General features: G+C 41.0%; 1 protein-coding gene across 2 annotated transcripts in view; it reads left to right on the top strand.

Annotated features, from left to right (window-relative positions):
* The window catches only part of mark1 (MAP/microtubule affinity-regulating kinase 1), a 72,364-nt gene that overhangs the window by 36,476 nt on the left and 12,047 nt on the right, over window positions 1-23,841 (top strand). For both annotated transcript variants that reach the window (XM_079594076.1, XM_079594075.1), the window contains exons 7-15: window positions 3,110-3,166; window positions 3,688-3,924; window positions 4,007-4,126; window positions 6,198-6,297; window positions 6,403-6,515; window positions 6,640-6,793; window positions 16,946-17,124; window positions 17,219-17,313; window positions 19,693-19,857. In XM_079594076.1, the coding sequence (XP_079450202.1) occupies window positions 3,110-3,166; window positions 3,688-3,924; window positions 4,007-4,126; window positions 6,198-6,297; window positions 6,403-6,515; window positions 6,640-6,793; window positions 16,946-17,124; window positions 17,219-17,313; window positions 19,693-19,857 (1,220 nt within the window). The remainder of the gene's footprint in view (window positions 1-3,109; window positions 3,167-3,687; window positions 3,925-4,006; window positions 4,127-6,197; window positions 6,298-6,402; window positions 6,516-6,639; window positions 6,794-16,945; window positions 17,125-17,218; window positions 17,314-19,692; window positions 19,858-23,841) is intronic.

Raw genomic sequence — 23,841 nt, 5'->3', positions numbered from 1 at the left:
GACCAATTATCTGATACGAGTACCCAGATCCAGATTGAAATGCAGGGGTGACAGAGCCTTTTCGATATCTGGACCCAGGCTATGGAACAAGCTGCCAGTATATATCAAAACAGCGTCCACAGTGTCTGAGTTCAGAAAACTTTTAAAAACCTATTTGTACTCGTCTGCGTTCAATGTCTTGTGAATGTTGATTTAAATTTTTGTAATGATTCTATCTTAGATGTATCTTATCTTGTACAGCACTTTGGTCAACCAAGGTTGTTTTAAATGTGCTTTATAAATAAAGTAAACTTGAAACTTGAAACTTGAATAAAGTGAGATTAAATGCATAAAAATGTATGTTTTATTTAACATATTAAGTTATTGGAGGTTTGCATCGTATTCTGATTCTGCATTTCACTGATTTTATTAATTTTGAGGAATATTGAATATTTTTTTGTGCAAGCGAGATGAGTAAATGCTCACATAACATAATGTTCACACACACACACACACACACACACACCTCTGCACTTTGATTTGTCAGGAGAGCTGTCAGTCAATAAATGGGAAAACAAAGTAACTTGCGTTACTTATTTGAAAAAGTAATGAGATATTTTGTTGTAAATTTTAAAAGTAATGCGTTACTTGAAAAGTAATCTGATTACATAACTCAAGGTACTTGTAATGCATTTCCCCAACACTGCTTGTAGTGAAATATTTAATATATATGCATTATTTTTGATAACAATATACAATTATCAAGAAAATCTCAATGCATATTTTTGTGCAGTTAAGTTTCGTAAAGTGTTATTTAACACATCTCTGATTTAAACTTTTAATGCTTCTTTCTTGAATTCTTTCAAAATATCTGAACAAAAAAAAGTCCCTACATGTTAATTTAGCATACTCAATGATATTGCTGTTTATTAATATGTATTGTTATGTTGGTTTACATATAACATAATTTATTTCATTTAGATTCTGATTAACAATGGCTACTTGGTTGGAAAGATTATTGCTATGATGATTCCTAAAACATCTATTTGAGAAGAAACAAGCGTGTGTAGATTATCAGATGTAGTATTTGACATTTAATGGCACCTTTAAAAAGAACTGATATCCTGATCAGTAAATACACACTGTTAGCTAGTTTCACTGAACACACACACACACACACACACACCCTCTAGTGGAGTGAAGCGTCGTCAGGTTTCCTCGGATCAGCTGCTCCTGTGATGAGAACTGTAAATGAACAGACATGTGATTAAACCCCGCCGCTGCCGGACAATCATTAGCTGGCCGTTTACAGTCAGGCTCTGCTCACGAAGCCAAACACAAGCCCCGGGCCTCAGAGACTCTCTTTATATCTGTCTCTCTCAACTACAGTGGCATAAAGGCATGTTGTGGCGTTTTCACATCTATAGATCGTTTGTTTTGTTCCCGAAACAGGGACTTAATAACACAATGTGTTTATTCAAGTCACATGTGAGTACAACTGTCCTCTTATTGGTCAGCGTTTCCTCTGCGTCATCCATCAAGATGATTGACAAGTCCGTTCCGCGAGCTTATTGTGGCTTTATTTGTAGCCGTCGAGACACACGCAAACACTACACTAATGCAGACGTCATTCCCACTGTTAAAGCGGTGGTTGAGTATGATTTCACTTCTCTAACTGTAGTTAGTGTGTAATGTTGCTGTTTGATCATAAACAACATCTGCAAAGTTACAACGCTCAAAGTTCAAAGCAAAGGGAGATATTTGCTTTTACAGAAATAGTTTTTTAAGGACTACAACAAACGGCTGATAGAGACTACACGACATTCCTCCAGGGTTAGTGACGTCACCAACCCTAAAATTTACATAAGCCCCGCCCCCTGAACACGATTTATAGATTATCAAGACAGAATATGCTAATCAATGACTAGAAGATATCTACACATAATCTTCATAAATTCACCAACTAACCATTCAGAAATGTCCTTGTTGTCTCTTCTTCTTGAGTCTCTCCATCTTTCTGACTCCGGTTTGAACATAAAAGGCTAAAAGTTTTTGAAATGTTCAGTGTGTGTGTGTGTGTGTGAGGTAAAAGGACACGAGCTCTTGAAGCTCCGCCCCCTGTGCCGGGAGCAGCAGCTCATTTGCATTTAAAGGGACAGACACAAAACGGTGTGTTTTTGCTCACCCTCAAAAAGTGACTTTAACATGCGATATAAAAATATCTGTGGGGTATTTTGAGCTAAAGCTTCACACACACACTCTGGGGACATCAGAGACTTATTTTACATCTTGTGAAAAGGGCATTATACCCCCCCTTCACGCCTCAAGCGAACCGTCCCATGCCGAGGCGACCTCGTTCAGGCGGTGTAGGAGTGATTCACGTATGCCTAAACGAACCGAACCAAGGGAGAATCTGACGCAGTGTCTTCATTAGTTGGGTTGGTTTAGGCATAACTCGCTCTGATCCGCACCAAAACAATCGGCCTGAGATCGCGGCGGTCTCGGTCCTCGTGAAAACGAACTCGGGAGCGGCTCGCTTGTGATGAGAAAGCAGTCCGACCCAACGGACCAACAACAAACCAGGCTGTATCGCAATGTATGATGGGTCATCACTTACATTTTGTGGAAAAAAAACGCAGTGTTTGCTTTGCTAAATGAATCATGGGTTGATCTCGATTAAAGACGAAATTTGGTCGGACAAACATTTCAGAACAACTGTCCAAAACACACAAATATACAGACGAAGGCTTAATTCTTGCTCACAATGATAACGACGGCTACAAAGAAAGCCACAGTTAGCCGCCGGAGATGTTGTCTATCCATCCTCTATCAATAAACAGGGGAACTCGACCAATGAGAGGACAGCTTACTTGTATTTTGGTCCGTTTAGAAGTGCTGCCATGTGAAAGCGAACCAAACCAGGAAGAAATTGCAACATTGTAACAATTTTAATTTCTGTTTCGGAACGAAGCAAACGATCTGCAGGTGTGAAAATGCCATGTCCGTCTAGCACGTGTACAATTTACAAACTTTCTCAGCTTTAATTTGCTGATAAAAAGGTCTGGTTTGTTGAATGACGCATTAATTGCCATGCTAATGTGACTTTGTGTGTGTGTGTGTGTGACTACAGATCGTGTCCGCAGTGCAATATTGCCACCAGAAGAGAATAGTCCACAGGGATCTCAAGGTGAGACTCACTCAAAGCGGGTTAAGCCTGTGGCGTAGATCTGGTCACCTTTCTAATATGTGACCCTGGACCACAAAACCAGTCACATGGGTCAATTATTTGAATTTGAGATTTATACATCACTTGTAATCTGAATAAATAAGCTTTCCATTGATGTGTGGTTTATTAGGATGTATATTTGGTCGAGACACAACTATTGTAAATCTGGAATCTGAGGGAGCAAAAAAATCAAAACATTGGAAGTTGTGCGTTTATGTTCACGATTGTGCTGCACTCACTCACAAAAATACATGTTTTATATATTTACGGTAGGAAATTTAGAAAATATCTTCATGGAACATGATCTTAATATCCTAATGATTTTTGGCATAAAAGAAAAATCTATAATTTTGACCCATGCAATATGATATATGATACAGATATACCCGTGCGACTCCAGACTGGGTTTGTGATCCAGGGTCACATGTTCGTAAACAATGCTGACCGCTTTGCTACCTTCTTTTTGCGTCCCTCTCTGTAAGGCTGAAAACTTGCTGCTAGACGCGGACATGAATATAAAGATTGCAGACTTCGGCTTCAGTAACGAGTTCACGATCGGGAGTAAGTTGGACACGTTCTGCGGCAGTCCTCCGTACGCGGCTCCCGAACTCTTCCAGGGCAAGAAGTACGACGGGCCCGAGGTGGACGTCTGGAGTCTAGGGGTGATCCTCTACACGCTGGTCAGCGGGTCACTTCCCTTCGACGGACAGAATCTGAAGGTCATTTCCTGTTTCATTCAAGGTCACCTGACTACAAGCACACACTGTTCATCGCCCTTACTCTGAATGTTGGTCCACACAGGAGCTGCGGGAGAGAGTGTTGCGAGGGAAGTACCGGATACCCTTCTACATGTCCACAGACTGTGAGAATCTGCTGAAGAAGCTCTTGGTGCTTAATCCAGGCAAACGGGGAAGTCTAGAGGTGAGACTGCTCTACACACCTCACAGTTCTTAACAGAAAAAAACGTATTTGTTGAACACAAAAGGAGATGTTTCACAGAATGTTCTCACTGCTCTTTACCTCACATGAAAGCATACTGTGAACAGGGCAACTGTAGACTCAGAAAAGGACAAAAAGCACCATTAAAGTTTCATAAAAGTAATATATAAAGTTATATTGTTCATCTTATAAATCCTGTGATGGCTCCCCTTCTGTTGTAACTCTCAAATCTCATCCATGCTTGTAAGCAATACACCTTGTCACACATTGTTCTTGTTTAAAGTGATAGTTCACTTTGTAATTAAATGTTGGTATGTTTTATCTTACCTGAAGTGCATCCAAGATGCAGGAGTCTTTGTCTCCGCAGTAGTTTCAATTTTGATATTTTTAGGTCAAACCGTTCTTGTCTGTCAGTCATATAATGCAGGTCTATAGGTACTGTCTCCAAAAGCATGCAGAGATACGTCCAAATTAAAAAATTCCCTATCGTAAGTGCACATTGATGGCCTAAGCTCGCGCGAACTCATCCGGGAGTGTTGAGTTTTCACTTATTCCCAATTTGTAAGCCTTCTATCTTGACGCACTACTCGCTTCATTGTTCCGGTCAATCAAAGGCATACGTTGAGCCGTACAGCCAATCACACGCGTTTCTGCTGAGTTTAAAAATGCAACGTCCAATCGAAGGCGGTTAGATTAGTTTCCGGGGTGTAAACAGATCACTCGGACGTGGTTGTGTAAAAGAGATAAAAACAATATAAATACTGTTCGTTTTATCACACAAACCGCTTGTTTCGTGTCTTAGGCCATCAATGTGCACTTACGATGGGGAATTGTGTAATTTGGACTTTTCTCTGCATGCTTTTGGAGACAGTTTCTATAGACCTGCATTATATGACTGACAGACAAGAACGGTTTGACCTAAAAATATCAAAATTGAAACTACTGCGGAGACAAAGACACCGACATCTCGGATGCACTTCAGGTAAGATAAAACATACCAACATTTAATTTCAAAGTGAACTATCCCTTTAAGAAAACTCTAGATAGCGTAAGCTGACCGGTCTCGGTGTTAAAGAGTTTCTTGAGACCCTCCACCTCCCCAGCTCCACCTGTCTAAATCTATTACTGAGGACATTACGTGCCTTTTTGTGCAGCAGCAGACTAAAATACTAGAATTAGGATACTAGATGCTGGAATTACTTACTTTTATACAATACTTTGAAAAATTGTACATTCAGTTCTATTTTTATACCACAGGGAAACATTGCCACAGCATAAATGGCAAAAAAAAGTATAGTGTCTTTCTTGTGACCCATAGTCAAAGTATTCTCTTATCAAGTGAAACTCTTCTGTCTGAGATTCCTCAGGCCTGGTAATACTGAGTTGGAAATGTAATTAATAATTGCATTATTGATTAATTAATTAATTAATTTATTTATTTATTATGAATGCATTGCTATTGTAGTACAACTACACTGTAAAAATAAAACGTTTCATAATAGGTATATTAATTATTAATTTACTTATGGTTTAATTTCATCAATTCATTTCATAGTTCTTAGTAAAAGCCTAACTTAGGAAAGTATAAACAAATGTATAAACAAAAAGTGCTAGAAGCATCTGATGCTCAATACTGTGCAGTAATATTAGGACTGAGATTCAGTTACGGGACATTTACAATTACAACATATTACAACATTAATCATGCAGAACATACAGTTACAACATTAATCATGCAGAACATACAGTTACAACATTAATCATGCAGAACATACAGTTACAACATTAATCATGCAGAACATACAGTTACAACATTAATCATGCAGAACATACAGTTACAACATTAATCATGCAGAACATACAGTTACAACATTAATCGGGAAAAAAACGCCTTTCTTTCAAATTTTTGCCTTCTTGTAAAACAAATTTTGTATCAAAGTATGCATTTAAAGGCTGTCTACTGTTCTTTTAGCATCATTACATCAGTGTTAAGAATTAAAAACATTTGATTCATGTGCAAATGTGTAGTTTAACATCTGCCAATCTCGCACAGCAAATCATGAAGGACCGCTGGATGAATGTAGGCCACGAGGAAGAGGAACTAAAGCCGTATACAGAACCCGAGCCCGACTTCAGCGACACCAAACGCATAGGTCTGGACCTTCAGTTCTCATAACGGTCAAAACTATAAATCTCTGGGTCATGGCAAAGACATGTCCTTTTACGCATTAAGAGTAATTGTGTGTGTACTCTTCCAGAGCTGATGATCACCATGGGTTTCCCTAAAGACGAGATCACAGAGGCATTAGTGGGGCAGAAGTATGATGAGGTCATGGCCACGTATCTTCTGCTGGGCAGGAAACCTCCAGAGGCGAGTCGTAATGACGGATGTGATTTTAGTATCGCACTTTATATTTCAAATGAGTTTTAGTTGCATATGTAATAATAATGTGACTGTAATAACTGTGCTCCTGTGGTTTGTTTGCTCGTGGCAGTTTGAAGGGAGCGATTCGCTGTCCACCACAAACCTGTGTCAACGGTCCCGACCCAGCAGTGACCTGAACAACAGCTCCACGCAGTCTCCCGCTCACTCCAAAGTCCAGCGCAGCATCTCTGCCACGCAGAAGCAGCGCCGCTTCAGCGACCACGGTACGACACACACGCTCACACGACCACTGGAACTCTTCCATAACCATTCATCAAAACTCAGCTGCTCACGCCCTTACATTTACCACAGAATCAGCTCACATCACTCCCTTCCTACAGCTATTGACCCTTCGCAGCGAGCTTGATTGACAGGCGATCTGACCAATCATCATCCGTCCTTTTGTTCGCCAAAGCCGTCAGGAGAGTCAGTAGATTAACATTGGAGGATTTGAACTTGAGAAGCGGAGTGTACTGACGCCTTTTAAACAACATTCCTTCTGATGTTCATTCATGTTTATTTGATGCTATAAATGAACTAGAAGGAAGAGATGATCGGTTTACGAGCGGCTTTAAAGGGGTAGATCACCCAAAAATAATTCTTTATTCTGTCATTCTTTACTCCCTCTAATGTTGTTCCAAACCTGTATTAATTTCTTTCTTGTGCTGAACACAAAAGAAGATATTTTAAAGAATGTGGCTAACCAAACAGTTGCTGGTCTCCAGTGACTTCCATAGTATTTTTCTTTCCTACTATGTCAAGTCAAGTCATCTTCATTTATATAGCGCTTTTAACAATGTAGATTGTTTCAAAGCTGCTTTAAAGAGATAAACATATAATTTAAGGTAACAGATTGTTTTGGCTTTATAGCGGTTCTTGAATAATGTTACTTTCCAGCTAAAGTTAGTTTTGATTGATTCACTTCCGTCGAAAGGATAATTTGTTATTAAATTAGGGGCCGCTGAGACGACACCGTTCTCTCTACACAGACTTTAAACTGAACCTGTGAGAAACGCTGATGGCACTCACGTGCGCATCAATAATTAATTCTATAGTTATGTGCGTTTGAATATATGTGCGCATGTTTGTAATTCTCTACAAACCAAACCTTAAACTACTTGTCCTGCCTATACATTTGATACAGAATTTTATTTTATCACTTCGGGGGAGATACGCAAAACCGAATTTTCAACAACGCTTTATCTGTAGAGTGGTCAAGGGATCCTCCATAGTGGGAGAGGCTAGTTGGCACTTCAGCACTGCGTTGTCATCGGGTCCAGGCGAAGGTCCTTCGTCAGATCTGGATACGGCCTGGATCCGGCAGGCTGCGTGAAAACCTCGGGATAGACAAAGACACTAAAATTAGCGTAGATGCCATTCTTCTTATGATGTAACGAGTACATCAGGATTTAAGGGAAGTGTTCCCAGTTCCGGCTGACCTAATCTATGCAGCCTAACATTGAGTTATAGAAGTCTATAATGTGTTATGTGTATGCTAGGCCAAAGAGATGTGTCTTTAATCTAGATTTGAACTGACAGTGTGTCTGCTTCCCGGACAATGGTAGGAAGACTGTTCCAGAGTTTTGGTGCTAAATAGGAAAAGGATCTACCGCCAGCAGTCGATTTTGATATTCTAGGTATTATTAACTGGCCGGAGTTTTGAGATCGCAGTAGACGTGAAGGACTATAATGCGTTAAGAGCTCGCTCAAGAACTGCGGAGCTAAACCATTCAGTGCTTTGTAAGTAATCAGCAATATTAAAAAATTTATACGATGTTTAATAGGCAGCCAATGCAGTGTTGACAGAACGGGGCTAATATGGTCATACTTCCTGGTTCTGGTAAGAACTCGAGCTGCTGCGTTTTGAACTAGCTGTAGTTTGTTTATTAAGCGTGCAGGGCAGCCACCCAGTAGAGCATCACAATAATCTAGCCTTGAGGTCATAAACGCATGAACTAATTGTTCCGCATTTGTCATTGAGAGCATATGACGTAATTTATATATATTTTAAGATGGAAAAATGCGGTTTTACAGATACTAGACACATGACTTTCAAATGAAAGATTGGTATCAAAGAGCACACCCAGGTTCCTAACCGACGACGAAGACTTAACAGAGCAGCCATCAAGTGATAGACAGTACTCTAGGTTATTACGTGTGGAAGTTTTTTGTGTGGAAATTTTTTATATCAGCTATGCATTCCGTTAATTTTGTGAATTGGTAGGTTTCGTTAGGTTTTGAAGAAATATACAGCTGAGTATCGTCGGCATAACAGTGAAAGCTAATTCCATGTTTCCTAATGATATCTCCTAATGGTAGCATATACAGAGTGAACAGCAACGGTCCTAGTACTGAGCCTTGTGGTACGCCATACTGAACTTGTGATTGATAAGACATCTCTTCATTTACTGCTACAAACTGATAACGGTCAGATAAGTATGATTTAAACCATGCCAGTGCAATTCCACTAATGCCAACATAATGTTCGAGTCTATTTAAAAGGATGTTGTGGTCAATGGTGTCAAATGCAGCACTAAGATCCAGTAATACTAATAGAGAGATACAACCACGATCGGATGATAAGAGCAAATCATTTGTGACTCTAACGAGAGCTGTCTCGGTACTATGGTACGGTCTAAATCCGGACTGAAAATCCTCGCAGATATCATTTCTTTCAAGAAAGGAACACAGTTGTGAGGACACTGCTTTTTCTAATATCTTTGACAGAAAAGGCAGATTAGAGATCGGCCTGTAATTGACTAGTTTTGTAGGATCAAGTTGCTGTTTTTTAACAAGCGGTTTAATCATAGCTAGCTTAAAGGTTTTTGGTATGTATCCTAGAGACAAAGATGAATTAATGATATTAAGAAGAGGATCTATGACATCTGGAAGCATATCTTTCAGCAGTTTAGTCGGTATAGGGTCTAACATGCACGTTGTCGATTCAGATGATTTAACGAGTTTGCAAAATTCTTCCTCTCCTATAGCAATGAATCAAATTTTCCCTCAGGGAGACTACAATGCACTTCCTGATGCGATACTGTATTAGACGGTTGCATAGTTATAATTTTGTCTCTGATATTATCGATCTTATAAGTGAAGAAGTTCATAAAGTCATTACTGCTGTGTTGTTTGGAAACTTCTGGGCTTGAAGCTTTCTTTTTCGTTAGTTTAGCCACTGTTTCAAATAAATACCTAGGATTGTGTTTATTTTCTTCTAATAGGGTTGAAAAATAAGCAAATCTAGCAGCTTTTAAAGCCTCTCTGTAAGCAATCGAGCTCTCCTTCCATGAAATCCGAAATACCTCTAGTTTTCTTCCAGTTGCGCTCCATTTTTCTGGCTGCTCTCTTAAAGGAACACTCCGACTTTTTGGGACTTTATCCTATTCAACTTATCCCCCAGAGTTAGATAAGTCCACACATACCTTTTTCATCTCCGTGCGTGCTATAAGTCTGTTTGACGCACCCACCGCTAGCCTAGCTTAGCACAAAGACTGGATGTAAATGGTTGCAGCTAGCATACTAATCCAAATAAGTGACAAAATAACGCAAACATTTTCCTATTTACATGTTGTGATTTGTATAGTCACAGAGTGTACAAAAAACAAAGTCACATGAGACACAGACATATTTTAACCGTATAAATACTGGGAACTATATTCTCCTAAGGCGAAGCACTGCTACTTGGGCGGAGTGATAACCGCAGCACCTGAGACGCGCCGTGGTGAGGAGCAGAGAGTTCGTTCAGAGCGCGTCTCAGGTGCTGCGGTTATCACTCCGCCCTATATTCAGGGAATATAGTTCCCAGTATTTATACGGTTAAAATATGTCTGTGTCTCATGTGACTTTGTTTTTTGTACACTCTGTGACTATATAAATCTCAACATGTAAATAGGAAAATGTTTGCGTTATTTTGTCACTTATTTGGATTAGTATGCTAGCTGCAACCATTTACATCCAGTCTTTGTGCTAAGCTAGGCTAGCGGTGGGTGCGTCAAACAGACTTATAGCACGCACGGAGATGAAAAAGGTATGTATGGACTTATCTAACTCTGGGGGATACGTTGAATAGGCTAAAGTCCCAAAAAGTCGGAGTGTTCCTTTAAGGGCCCGAGTGTGCTCGTTGTGCCACGGCGTTGGACTATGTTCTTTAATCTTCTTTAAGCGCAGCGGAGCAACTGTGTCTAAAGTGCTGGAAAAGACTATGGAAGTCAATGGGGACCAGCAACTGTCTGGTTAGCCACATTCTTCCAAATATATTCTTTTGTGTAGGGCGATACAGTACACTAGCGTAGGGCGATACAGTACACTAGCGTAGGGCGATACAGTACACTAGCGTAGGGAGATACAGTACACTAGCGTAGGGCGATACAGTACACTAGCGTAGGGCGATACAGTACACTAGCGTAGGGCGATACAGTACACTAGCGTAGGGCGATACAGTACACTAGCGTAGGGCGATACAGTACACTAGCGTAGGGCGATACAGTACACTAGCGTAGGGAGATACAGTACACTAGCGTAGGGAGATACAGTACACTAGCGTAGGGCGATACAGTACACTAGCGTAGGGCGGTACAGTACACTAGCGTAGGGCGATACAGTACACTAGCGTAGGGAGATACAGTACACTAGCGTAGGGCGATACAGTACACTAGCGTAGGGCGATACAGTACACTAGCGTAGGGCGATACAGTACACTAGCGTAGGGCGATACAGTACACTAGCGTAGGGAGATACAGTACACTAGCGTAGGGAGATACAGTACACTAGCGTAGGGAGATACAGTACACTAGCGTAGGGAGATACAGTACACTAGCGTAGGGCGATACAGTACACTAGCGTAGGGCGATACAGTACACTAGCGTAGGGCGATACAGTACACTAGCGTAGGGCGATACAGTACACTAGCGTAGGGCGATACAGTACACTAGCGTAGGGCGATACAGTACACTAGCGTAGGGCGATACAGTACACTAGCGTAGGGCGATACAGTACACTAGCGTAGGGCGATACAGTACACTAGCGTAGGGCGATACAGTACACTAGCGTAGGGCGATACAGTACACTAGCGTAGGGCGATACAGTACACTAGCGTAGGGCGATACAGTACACTAGCGTAGGGCGATACAGTACACTAGCGTAGGGAGATACAGTACACTAGCGTAGGGCGATACAGTACACTAGCGTAGGGCGATACAGTACACTAGCGTAGGGAGATACAGTACACTAGCGTAGGGAGATACAGTACACTAGCGTAGGGCGATACAGTACACTAGCGTAGGGCGATACAGTACACTAGCGTAGGGCGATACAGTACACTAGCGTAGGGCGATACAGTACACTAGCGTAGGGCGATACAGTACACTAGCGTAGGGAGATACAGTACACTAGCGTAGGGAGATACAGTACACTAGCGTAGGGTGATACAGTACACTAGCGTAGGGCGATACAGTACACTAGCGTAGGGCGATACAGTACACTAGCGTAGGGCGATACAGTACACTAGCGTAGCGTAGGGCGATACAGTACACTAGCGTAGGGCGATACAGTACACTAGCGTAGGGAGATACAGTACACTAGCGTAGGGAGATACAGTACACTAGCGTAGGGTGATACAGTACACTAGCGTAGGGCGATACAGTACACTAGCGTAGGGCGATACAGTACACTAGCGTACGGAGAGACAGTACACTAGCGTAGGGAGATACAGTACACTAGCGTAGGGCGATACAGTACACTAGCGTAGGGCGATACAGTACACTAGCGTAGGGAGATACAGTACACTAGCGTAGGGCGATACAGTACACTAGCGTAGGGCGATACAGTACACTAGCGTAGGGCGATACAGTACACTAGCGTAGGGCGATACAGTACACTAGCGTAGGGCGATACAGTACACTAGCGTAGGGCGATACAGTACACTAGCGTAGGGAGATACAGTACACTAGCGTAGGGAGATACAGTACACTAGCGTAGGGCGATACAGTACACTAGCGTAGGGCGATACAGTACACTAGCGTAGGGCGATACAGTACACTAGCGTAGGGCGATACAGTACACTAGCGTAGGGAGATACAGTACACTAGCGTAGGGAGATACAGTACACTAGCGTAGGGAGATACAGTACACTAGCGTAGGGAGATACAGTACACTAGCGTAGGGCGATACAGTACACTAGCGTAGGGCGATACAGTACACTAGCGTAGGGCGATACAGTACACTAGCGTAGGGCGATACAGTACACTAGCGTAGGGCGATACAGTACACTAGCGTAGGGCGATACAGTACACTAGCGTAGGGCGATACAGTACACTAGCGTAGGGCGATACAGTACACTAGCGTAGGGCGATACAGTACACTAGCGTAGGGCGATACAGTACACTAGCGTAGGGAGATACAGTACACTAGCGTAGGGCGATACAGTACACTAGCGTAGGGCGATACAGTACACTAGCGTAGGGAGATACAGTACACTAGCGTAGGGAGATACAGTACACTAGCGTAGGGCGATACAGTACACTAGCGTAGGGCGATACAGTACACTAGCGTAGGGCGATACAGTACACTAGCGTAGGGCGATACAGTACACTAGCGTAGGGCGATACAGTACACTAGCGTAGGGAGATACAGTACACTAGCGTAGGGAGATACAGTACACTAGCGTAGGGTGATACAGTACACTAGCGTAGGGCGATACAGTACACTAGCGTAGGGCGATACAGTACACTAGCGTAGGGCGATACAGTACACTAGCGTAGGGCGATACAGTACACTAGCGTAGGGCGATACAGTACACTAGCGTAGGGTGATACAGTACACTAGCGTAGGGCGATACAGTACACTAGCGTAGGGCGATACAGTACACTAGCGTAGGGCGATACAGTACACTAGCGTAGGGCGATACACTACACTAGCGTAGGGCGATACAGTACACTAGCGTAGGGCGATACAGTACACTAGCGTAGGGCGATACAGTACACTAGCGTAGGGTGATACAGTACACTAGCGTAGGGCGATACAGTACACTAGCGTAGGGCGATACAGTACACTAGCGTAGGGCGATACAGTACACTAGCGTAGGGCGGTACAGTACACTAGCGTAGGGCGATACAGTACACTAGCGTAGGGCGATACAGTACACTAGCGTAGGGAGATACAGTACACTAGCGTAGGGAGATACAGTACACTAGCGTAGGGAGATACAGTACACTAGCGTAGGGAGATACAGTACACTAGCGTAGGGAGATACAGTACACTAGCGTAGGGAGATACAGTACACTAGCGTAGGGCGGTACAGTACACTAGCGTAGGGCGATACAGTACACTAGCGTAGGGCGATACAGTACACTAGCGTAGGGCGATACAGTACACTAGCGTAGGGCGATACAGTACACTAGCGTAGGGCGATACAGTACACTAGCGTAGGGCGATACAGTACACTAGCGTAGGGCGATACAGTACACTAGCGTAGGGAGATACAGTACACTAGCGTAGGGCGATACAGTACACTAGCGTAGGGCGATACAGTACACTAGCGTAGGGCGATACAGTACACTAGCGTAGGGCGATACAGTACACTAGCGTAGGGCGGTACAGTACACTAGCGTAGGGCGGTACAGTACACTAGCGTAGGGCGATACAGTACACTAGCGTAGGGCGGTACAGTACACTAGCGTAGGGCGATACAGTACACTAGCGTAGGGAGATACAGTACACTAGCGTAGGGCGATACAGTACACTAGCGTAGGGAGATACAGTACACTAGCGTAGGGCGGTACAGTACACTAGCGTAGGGCGATACAGTACACTAGCGTAGGGCGATACAGTACACTAGCGTAGGGAGATACAGTACACTAGCGTAGGGAGATACAGTACACTAGCGTAGGGAGATACAGTACACTAGCGTAGGGAGATACAGTACACTAGCGTAGGGAGATACAGTACACTAGCGTAGGGAGATACAGTACACTAGCGTAGGGCGGTACAGTACACTAGCGTAGGGCGATACAGTACACTAGCGTAGGGCGGTACAGTACACTAGCGTAGGGCGATACAGTACACTAGCGTAGGGCGGTACAGTACACTAGCGTAGGGCGATACAGTACACTAGCGTAGGGCGATACAGTACACTAGCGTAGGGCGGTACAGTACACTAGCGTAGGGCGGTACAGTACACTAGCGTAGGGCGATACAGTACACTAGCGTAGGGCGATACAGTACACTAGCGTAGGGCGATACAGTACACTAGCGTAGGGCGATACAGTACACTAGCGTAGGGCGATACAGTACACTAGCGTAGGGCGGTACAGTACACTAGCGTAGGGCGGTACAGTACACTAGCGTAGGGCGATACAGTACACTAGCGTAGGGCGGTACAGTACACTAGCGTAGGGCGATACAGTACACTAGCGTAGGGAGATACAGTACACTAGCGTAGGGCGATACAGTACACTAGCGTAGGGAGATACAGTACACTAGCGTAGGGCGGTACAGTACACTAGCGTAGGGCGATACAGTACACTAGCGTAGGGCGATACAGTACACTAGCGTAGGGAGATACAGTACACTAGCGTAGGGCGATACAGTACACTAGCGTAGGGAGATACAGTACACTAGCGTAGGGAGATACAGTACACTAGCGTAGGGAGATACAGTACACTAGCGTAGGGAGATACAGTACACTAGCGTAGGGCGGTACAGTACACTAGCGTAGGGCGATACAGTACACTAGCGTAGGGCGATACAGTACACTAGCGTAGGGCGATACAGTACACTAGCGTAGGGCGATACAGTACACTAGCGTAGGGCGATACAGTACACTAGCGTAGGGCGATACAGTACACTAGCGTAGGGCGCTTATACGTAGGGGTGTGCGATATTACGATTTTTGATCGTGGACGATAAATGTCTCCACGATCTGCTTTTGAAGAAATATCGTAGGATCGTCCATTTTATCAGTTTGCATTTCTGGCGCCTCCGTCTCAACATACTGTACAGCGCGACGTATATCCACATGAAATGCAGAGGAACGGGACACTGTAGTTCATAAAAATGTATTATTTGCATGTGCTTTAAAGCCTTGCCGGTTAAACATGCCATTCGCTGCTGATGCGCTGTTCTAACGGGCGCTTTTCTGAGCGCAATAACGTTACACCCCGACGCACACATGCACTAAAAGCCTGTATAACAGCCCCTGTTACTGGACTAAGTTATCTTTCGAGTCTTATTGCGCTAATACTGTCAAATACACACAAGGTTTACATAAACAAAGTTGGTTATGTCTAAAGTGAAAGAACAATAGAAAAAATCTGCTTGTCAAATGCGTGGAGACTCGTTGCGCGCAGATCTTAAAGTGACAGTAGCCCTAATAGTAAACATGCTGCCGCTTGTCCTTAAAGGGACAGTTACCCAAAAATAAAAATTCTGTCATTATTTACTCACTCTCTAATGTTGTTCCAAACCTGTATTAATTTATTTCTTGTGCTGAACACAAAAGAAGATATTTTGAGGAGTGTGGCTAACGGTTGCTGGTCCCCATTGATTACCATAGTAGGAAAAAACTATTATGGAAGTCACTGGGGTACATCAACTGTTTGGTTACCCACATTCCTCCAAATAACTTTTATTTTCAACAGAAGAGGGAGACTTATGCAGGTTTGAAATGTAAATAATGACAATTAAAAATTTTGGGAGAACTATCCCCGTTAATAAAACAACAAAATACAAAGAGCATCTCACTCACTCTTGACTGAGAACTTTAATAGTAGCTTTAATAAGAATCAATGTAAAATTTATACAGTGAAGTCTATGTTGTGTTTTTTTTTTCATATTTGTTTATTTAATTACTTTCTTCAATGCTGTTAAATACACCTGTAGCTGAAAAAAATGTTTATTTCATTTGTATATTAAGTTGTGTATGTGTATCTTTGTTATTAATTTTTAATAAAAAAGAAAATGACAAATATTTTTTATCTTCGCCACTTTGGCCTAAATGTCTGCCATTCTTTTTTATTTTATATGTTGTTACCTAAGGCTTTGTTTTTAAAATAAGGACATTAGTTTGGCTGTGATGCTCAGTCAATTGCAAAATAGTAAAACCAACATGAAAAGGAATCGTGATAAAATCGTGAATCGTGATATGATATTTTTGCCATATCGCCCACCCCTACTTATACGCTTGTATGTTTGCAATATGTAAACTATATTATCGCCTAGCTTTATGCAACTATAAGGCATGAATATATTATTATGGGAAAATATTAGACTTGATTGTCCATATTTGAAAAGAACCCAAAGTTGCTGATGTGCGATTGTGAGCCGACATGTTTTGATCCGCAAAGCTGCATGGGTGTAAAGGTGTGCTGTCTCTGCAGTTGCCCCGTCCATCCCCCCGACCGTGTCTTACACCAAGCGCTCGCAGGCCAACAGCGTGGAGGGGGAGAAGAAGGAGGAGTGGGACGCGTCCCGTAAGCTGGCGTCCTCCGGCTCTAAAGCAGACGTGGCCGTCTCTCCGCTGGTGGCCCAGGAGCGCAGGAAGACCTCCGCTTCAGGGGTGAGGCCTCACCGCAGCTGGCACATGACTAGCAGCAGGCCACGCGCTCTCGGTGTGTGTGTGTGAGTAATGTGTGTGTGTGTTGTGTGAGCAGAACAGCGCTGCTGGAATGACCAGGAGAAACACATATGTGTGTGACAGATCCAGCACAGAGCGGCACTCGGCGATCCCTAACGGCAAAGACAGCAGGTGACCGCAGTCTCACGCTCCTCTTCCTCATTCACACCACAGTGTTCACAATCACACTCACATAGACCTCTCCACGCAAAGACCAATGAGAGGGCAGCCTTTGGGTCACGTGTCATTCCAGCCGTGATGATAGCAAACAAGAGAAGACTTGACTTGACTACTTGATCATCCTCATGGGGAAATTGATGATGTTTGTTTAACAGAGCAAAAAAAAATTGTTAAATCTGGCCATATTGGTTGTGAAATGTAAGTTAATAAAAAAAAAAAACGTTTGCTTGTAGAACTGTTGAATGTAAAAAAAAAAAAGAAGATTTAGAAGAAAAAGAAGATTTTTTTTTTCTTCTTCTGTTTACCGTGTTAAAAATAATTACCAATTAACACAGCATCCATTTTTCCCCTGCCACTCAGTAAAACAATTTAACATTAAACACAATTTTGAAGGGGGGGGGTATAATGCCCTTTTCACAAGATGTAAAATAAGTCTCTGATGTCCCCAGAGTGTGTGTGTGAAGTTTTAGCTCAAAATACCCCACAGATATTTTTATATAGCACGTTAAAGTCACTTTTTGAGGGTGAGCAAAAACACACCATTTTGTGTGTGTCCCTTTAAAGGGATAGTTCACTTTAAAATGAAAATTCTGTCATCATTTACTCACCCTCAAGTTGTTTCAAACCTGTATTAATTTATTTCTTCTGCTGAACACAAAGAAAGATATTTTGAAGAATGTCAGTAACCAGACAGTAGACTGTACCCATTGACTTCCATAGTAGGAAAAAAAAATACTATGGAAGTCAATGGGTACAGACTACTGTTTGGTTACTGACATTCTTCAAAATATCTTTCTTTGTGTTCAGCAGAAGAAATAAATTAATACAGGTTTGAAACAACTTGAGGGTGAGTAAATGATGACAGAATTTTCATTTTAAAGTGAACTATCCCTTTAAATGCAAATGAGCTGCTGCTCCAGGGCGGAGCTTCACAGGGGGCGGAGCTTCAAGAGCTTGTGTCCTTTTACCTCACACACACACACACACTGAAATTTAAAAAACTTTTAGCCTTTTATGTTCAAACCGGAGTCAGAAACATGGAGAGACTCAAGAAGAAGTGACAACAAGGACATTTCTGAATAGTTAGTTGATGAATTTATGAAGCTTATGTGGAGTTATCTTCTAGTCATTGATTAGCATATCCTGTCATGATAATCTATAAATCGTGTTCTGGGGGCGGGGCTTATGTAAATTTTAGGGTTGGTGACGTCACTAACCCGGGAGGAATGTTGTGTAGTTCCTACCAGCCGTTTGTTGTAGTATTTAAAAACTATTTCTGTAAAAGCAAATATCTCCCTTTGCTTTGAACTTTGAGCGTTGTAACTTTGCAGATGTTGTTTATGATAAACAGCAACATTACACACTAACTACAGTTAGAAAAGTCAAATCATATTTAATCACCCCTTTTAAAATAAACCGTCTTTATGTTGTTTCTACGTTAATTTGGAAATTCAATGTGAAAGTATTTCAACATAAAAATATATAAAAAATGTTAATGTTAGATTCGATTAATCGCGATTAATTACAGAACAATTTGTGATCAATACGTTTTCGTTTTTTTTTATCGATTTACAGTATAATTGCACTTCCGTGGATTATTTATAGTTATAAGCAGTTGAAAAACTTACACATTTTACCATGTTCAAATTCATTATGCAAAATCCTGCACATTTCCCTCCAAAATGAGTTCTGTCTGGTCTTTGGTTTCATTATACATTAAAAAAACATGCAAAATTAATTAAGCTTAAAGGTAGGGTAGGTCAGAATTGTCTAAAAAAAACTTTTATTCAAATTGGCTTAAACTGTCTTTATATACCAATACATAATTAAAATGCAAGTACTCTGAAATAGAGAGTATAAAAAACTGAGTGACTCTAGTGTATTTAATCTTCAATAAACACAGCTCATTAATTCCATTCACTCCCACCTAAAAACGGGTGCGCGCACGTGGGCGGAGCCAGTAATAGAGGCGGTAGTCATGGCGACGGAGAGTGACAGTTGCGCAAGCCAATCACTTGTTTCGTCCCGGTAGGAATTAATGAGCTGTGTTTTTTGAAGATTAAATACACTAGAGTCACTCAATTTTTATACTCTCTTTTTCAAAGTACTTACATTTTAATTATGTATTGGTATATAAAGACAGTTTAAGCCAATTTAAAAAAAAGTTCTTTAGACAATTCTTACCTACACAACCTTTAAGTTTGATTTCTCTTGGTGTGAAAGGATCTGCAAAACATTTGTTTTACCCCCGAAGAACTCGATACGCAAAACTGTTCAGTGGCTCTCTTGATGCTGATGTGCAAATGTGTGTGTGTGTGGTGTGTATCTCAGTCTGACGGAGATGTCGGGCTCTGCGAGCGCCTCCTCCTCGGTGTCTCCCGGCGGGTCCTCGGCCGGGGCCTCCACTCGCCCGCGGCACGTCAAGTCCATGTCCGCCTCGGGACACCCCAACAAGTCCCCGCTGCCGCCCATCGAGGACAACACCGAGTTCAAGGGGTGAGGACACACACTCTGGTGTTTCAGAGATTTTGCTGTCATTGAGATACTATTATAGTTTTATTCATGTTTTGAATTTCATATTTATTCGATTTTCAATTTCAATACATTTTTTGTGTTTTTGTCATTTTATTATATATTTTTTTAATCTGTATAGTTTTAATTTAGTTTGAGTTATTTTAGTACATCTTCAAGTTAAACTAAATTAAATTAGAAATGTTACTAGATGAAATAAAGTAATTAATTTCTTTTTTTATTATTGTTTAGAATTTTTGTTAACTATAATAACAAGTGTTGGGGTAAAGCATTAGTAAACATGTATTACATAATCGGATAACTTTTTTGATGTAACGCATTACTTAATAATTGTACTTTTTTAAAGAGGTAACGCACATTATTTTTTAGTTTAATTAATATGCTTAAACATTTTTAAAACTATTATATTCAAATTCTCTCTCTTCTCCGTAACGTAGTCACTTAGACTTGGCATTCATGTGAGGAAAAGTAACAAAACGCATTACTTGAATGCAAAGTAAAGAAAATTATTTAATAGTTGTCACCAAACTTCCACGGTTGATTGATTACATTAAGACTTGCAAACATTTTTTGTATTACAATTTTTTTTAAGTGTTATGTTTAAATATGCAAATGAGGTGTTATCCAGTTAAATGGTTTATCAGACCACAACATGATTTTATTTTCTAGGAAGCTTTCAAAACAGAGGTATCTAAAATTAAATAGTGCTCCTCATTCCTCCGATGTTAAATTAAACTTTATACCTAAAAATCAAACACTGAACCTCAATACAGCCTTGAAAATGGTTGATTGGGAGGAAACATTATTGTCAAAAAATATAGAAAGCAGTTGTAACAATTTTATCAACAAACTCAAAGAGGTGGTGTCCTCCTTCACCCGTAAGAGGAGCTATGGGGCCAAGAAGGGAAATAATCTACCATGGTTAAATCAAACCTGTAAACATCTATTAAAAAAAAGAGATGTGCTGCTCAAACAATACCTGAAATCTGGTTTGTCCACTGACAGGGAAAAATTCACACATGCATGTAATAAAGCTATACAAACTATAAGAAAAGCCAAAGCAGATTTTTTTGTTTCCATTATAGAAAGTACAAGAGGTAACGGGAAAAAAACATGGCAAATTTTAAATAAACTATTAGGTAGACACAAACACAATAAAAAGGAAACTACAGCTCTTGAGTTAGTTGTGAATAATGCCCTGGTTAAAGATCCTACGATCGTGGCAAACACTTTTAATAAAATGTCCTCTCTATTAAAGGCTGCACAAATTGGAACAGTATGCCCTCGGAAATTAGAGGTAACCCCACCTTTGCATCATTTAAGAAACAGCTAAAAAGATGGCTGGATAATAATCAAAAATGTGAACATTAGGTAAAAATGTAGATTTCGATAGGTAGATTTATTTATATTTTTATACAGTAACAAGTAGATTTATTTATATTTTTATACAGTAACAAGTAGATTTATGTATATTTTTATATAGTAATAAGCATGGGATGTCTGTGCACAGGCATTTACGATAGGTACTCTTAATGTTTTGTAGCTTTATGTGTATTCGTTGTTATGTATGTTTGTGCTTTTTCTTTTCTTTTCTTTTTTAAAATTTTGTATGTCTGGGACTACGGATGGAAACTAGCACTGTGCTAAATCCGGCGTATTTACGTCAATTTCGATTGTACGCTCATTAATATGCACTGTCCCTTCTAAATAAAAAATAAAAAAATAAACAGAATTAAATATGCACTCATTTGCATACATTTCTAGAACTAAAATCTGAACACTGGATAAAGTCGGGTTCAGAATTCTTGTGTCTTTTTTTGCTATATTAAAGGTTTTTACTGAGGGGATTTTGGAAATCTCTTTTCATCACTCCATAAATCAGAAAATACTCTCAACAGCCACAAAGAGAAAAGGATTAACATGTTTTAGGAATAAAATGCTGTATAAAATCAGGCAAATTATACATGAACAACAACATGGAGAAAACAAAAATCTAATTTTGAGTAAACATGCCTTTAAAGATGTGTACTGTGATTGAAACCTACATACGCAAGTAGATAAAATGCTATTTGTCTCTAGTGTCTCGCCTTAAACTTTCAATAAGAAGAGTTGTACAGTAGGTAATATTAACCGCAATGTTAAGAGATCTTTTGTTCGGCATACTTCGCTCTAGGGCTCAGGAAATATTCACAGTGGCCAGACTATTATAATATTCTACATGCATATTTCCAAGAAAAAGAAGGTGTATGTTATATTGTTGTTAAACGTTAAACGGCCTGAAAGAGAATGAGACATGTGACCCTGGACCACAAAACTAGTCACATGGGTCACATTTTTCGAAATTGTTTTTGAAATTGAATAGTTTGTTAGGATGTATATTTGTCCGATATACTATTAGAAAATCTGGAATCTGAAGGTGCAAAAAAATCAAAACATTGAGAAAATCTCCTTTAAAGTTGTGCGTTTATGTTCATGATTGTGCTGCATTCACTCACAAAAATACATGTTTTATATATTTACGGTAGGACATTTACTAAATATCTTCATGGAACATGATCTTTACTTAATATCCTAATGATTTTTGGCATAAAAGAAAAATCTATAATTTTGACCCATACACTGTATTGTTGGCTATTGCCACAGATATACCTGTGAGTCTCTAGACTGGTTTTGTGGTCCAAAAAAAGTAATGCAAAAGTAAAGTAATCTAACATTACTTGTAATAGTTACAATTTCCCTTTTTAAAGCTCAGATTAAAACGCATCTGTTTAGAATAGCTTATAGTGATTTGATTGTTTGATTTGTTGATTGTATGTTGGATCTGTTTGTCTGTCTTTTTGCATAGCTTTGTATTTTACTGATTTACCTTTTATGTTGTAAGGTGTCCTTGAGTGCCTTGAAAGGCGCCTAAAAATAAAAGGTATTATTATTATTATTAAAGCACTGATGATAACCCTGTTCAGAGATTCAGCTGGGTTTATAGATAAACTATGTGAAGTGTTACACCGTGTCCTAACTACACACAACGTGCGATAAAATGCCTATTTTCCATGTTAAAGGTACAATATGTAAGATTTTTTATTATAAAATATCCAAAAATGATAATCTCAGGCACTGTTTATGTGCTTTATTTAATGTTAAAAGCGTGTCATGTGACTTTGAATATCATTTAGTGCTCCAGCTTTGTAGCTGTAAAAGCAACAATGGATAATTCACCTCAGATCTTGAAATTAAACAAATGGAAACAAGAATGTTCAAACTGTAAACAAGTGTATTCTTTGACAAAGATTGTTTTAGTAACTCAGTAGCCTATGTGTTTTTAATAATGTTTAAATGGTGTAATAATTGTGAATTTGATAATGTACTTATCCATTTTTTTGCGAGTGCCGTCAAGATTACTCTCTGGTGCCGTGCACTCGCCGTGAGACTCCGCCCACACGCTGTTCTGATTGGCTGTGCACTCGCCACGAGACTCCGCCCACACGCTGTTCTGATTGGCTGTGCACTCGCTGCGAGACTCCGCCCACACGCTGTTCTGATTGACTGTGCACTCGCTGCGAGACTCCGCCCACACGCTGTTCTGATTGGCTGTGCACTCGTAGCGAGACTCCACCCACACGCTGTTCTGATTGGCTGTGCACTCGTAGCGAGACTCCACCCACACGCTGTTCTGATTGGCTGTGCACTCGCTGCGAGACTCCGCCCACACGCTGTTCTGATTGGCTGTGCACTCGTAGCGAGACTCTGCACACACACTGTTCTGATTGACTGTGCACTCGCTGCGAGACTCCGCCCACACGCTGTTCTGATTGGCTGTGCACTCGTAGCGAGACTCCGCCCACACGCTGTTCTGATTGACTGTGCACTCGCTGCGAGACTCCGCCCACACGCTGTTCTGATTGGCTGTGCACTCGTAGCGAGACTCCACCCACACGCTGTTCTGATTGG

This window comes from Phoxinus phoxinus, assembly GCF_949152265.1.
Source record: "Phoxinus phoxinus genome assembly, chromosome: 20".
In the NCBI taxonomy this organism is placed as follows: domain Eukaryota; kingdom Metazoa; phylum Chordata; class Actinopteri; order Cypriniformes; family Leuciscidae; genus Phoxinus; species Phoxinus phoxinus.
The sequence above is the reverse complement of the archived record's forward strand: the minus strand, read 5'-3'. Positions and strand labels throughout refer to the sequence as shown.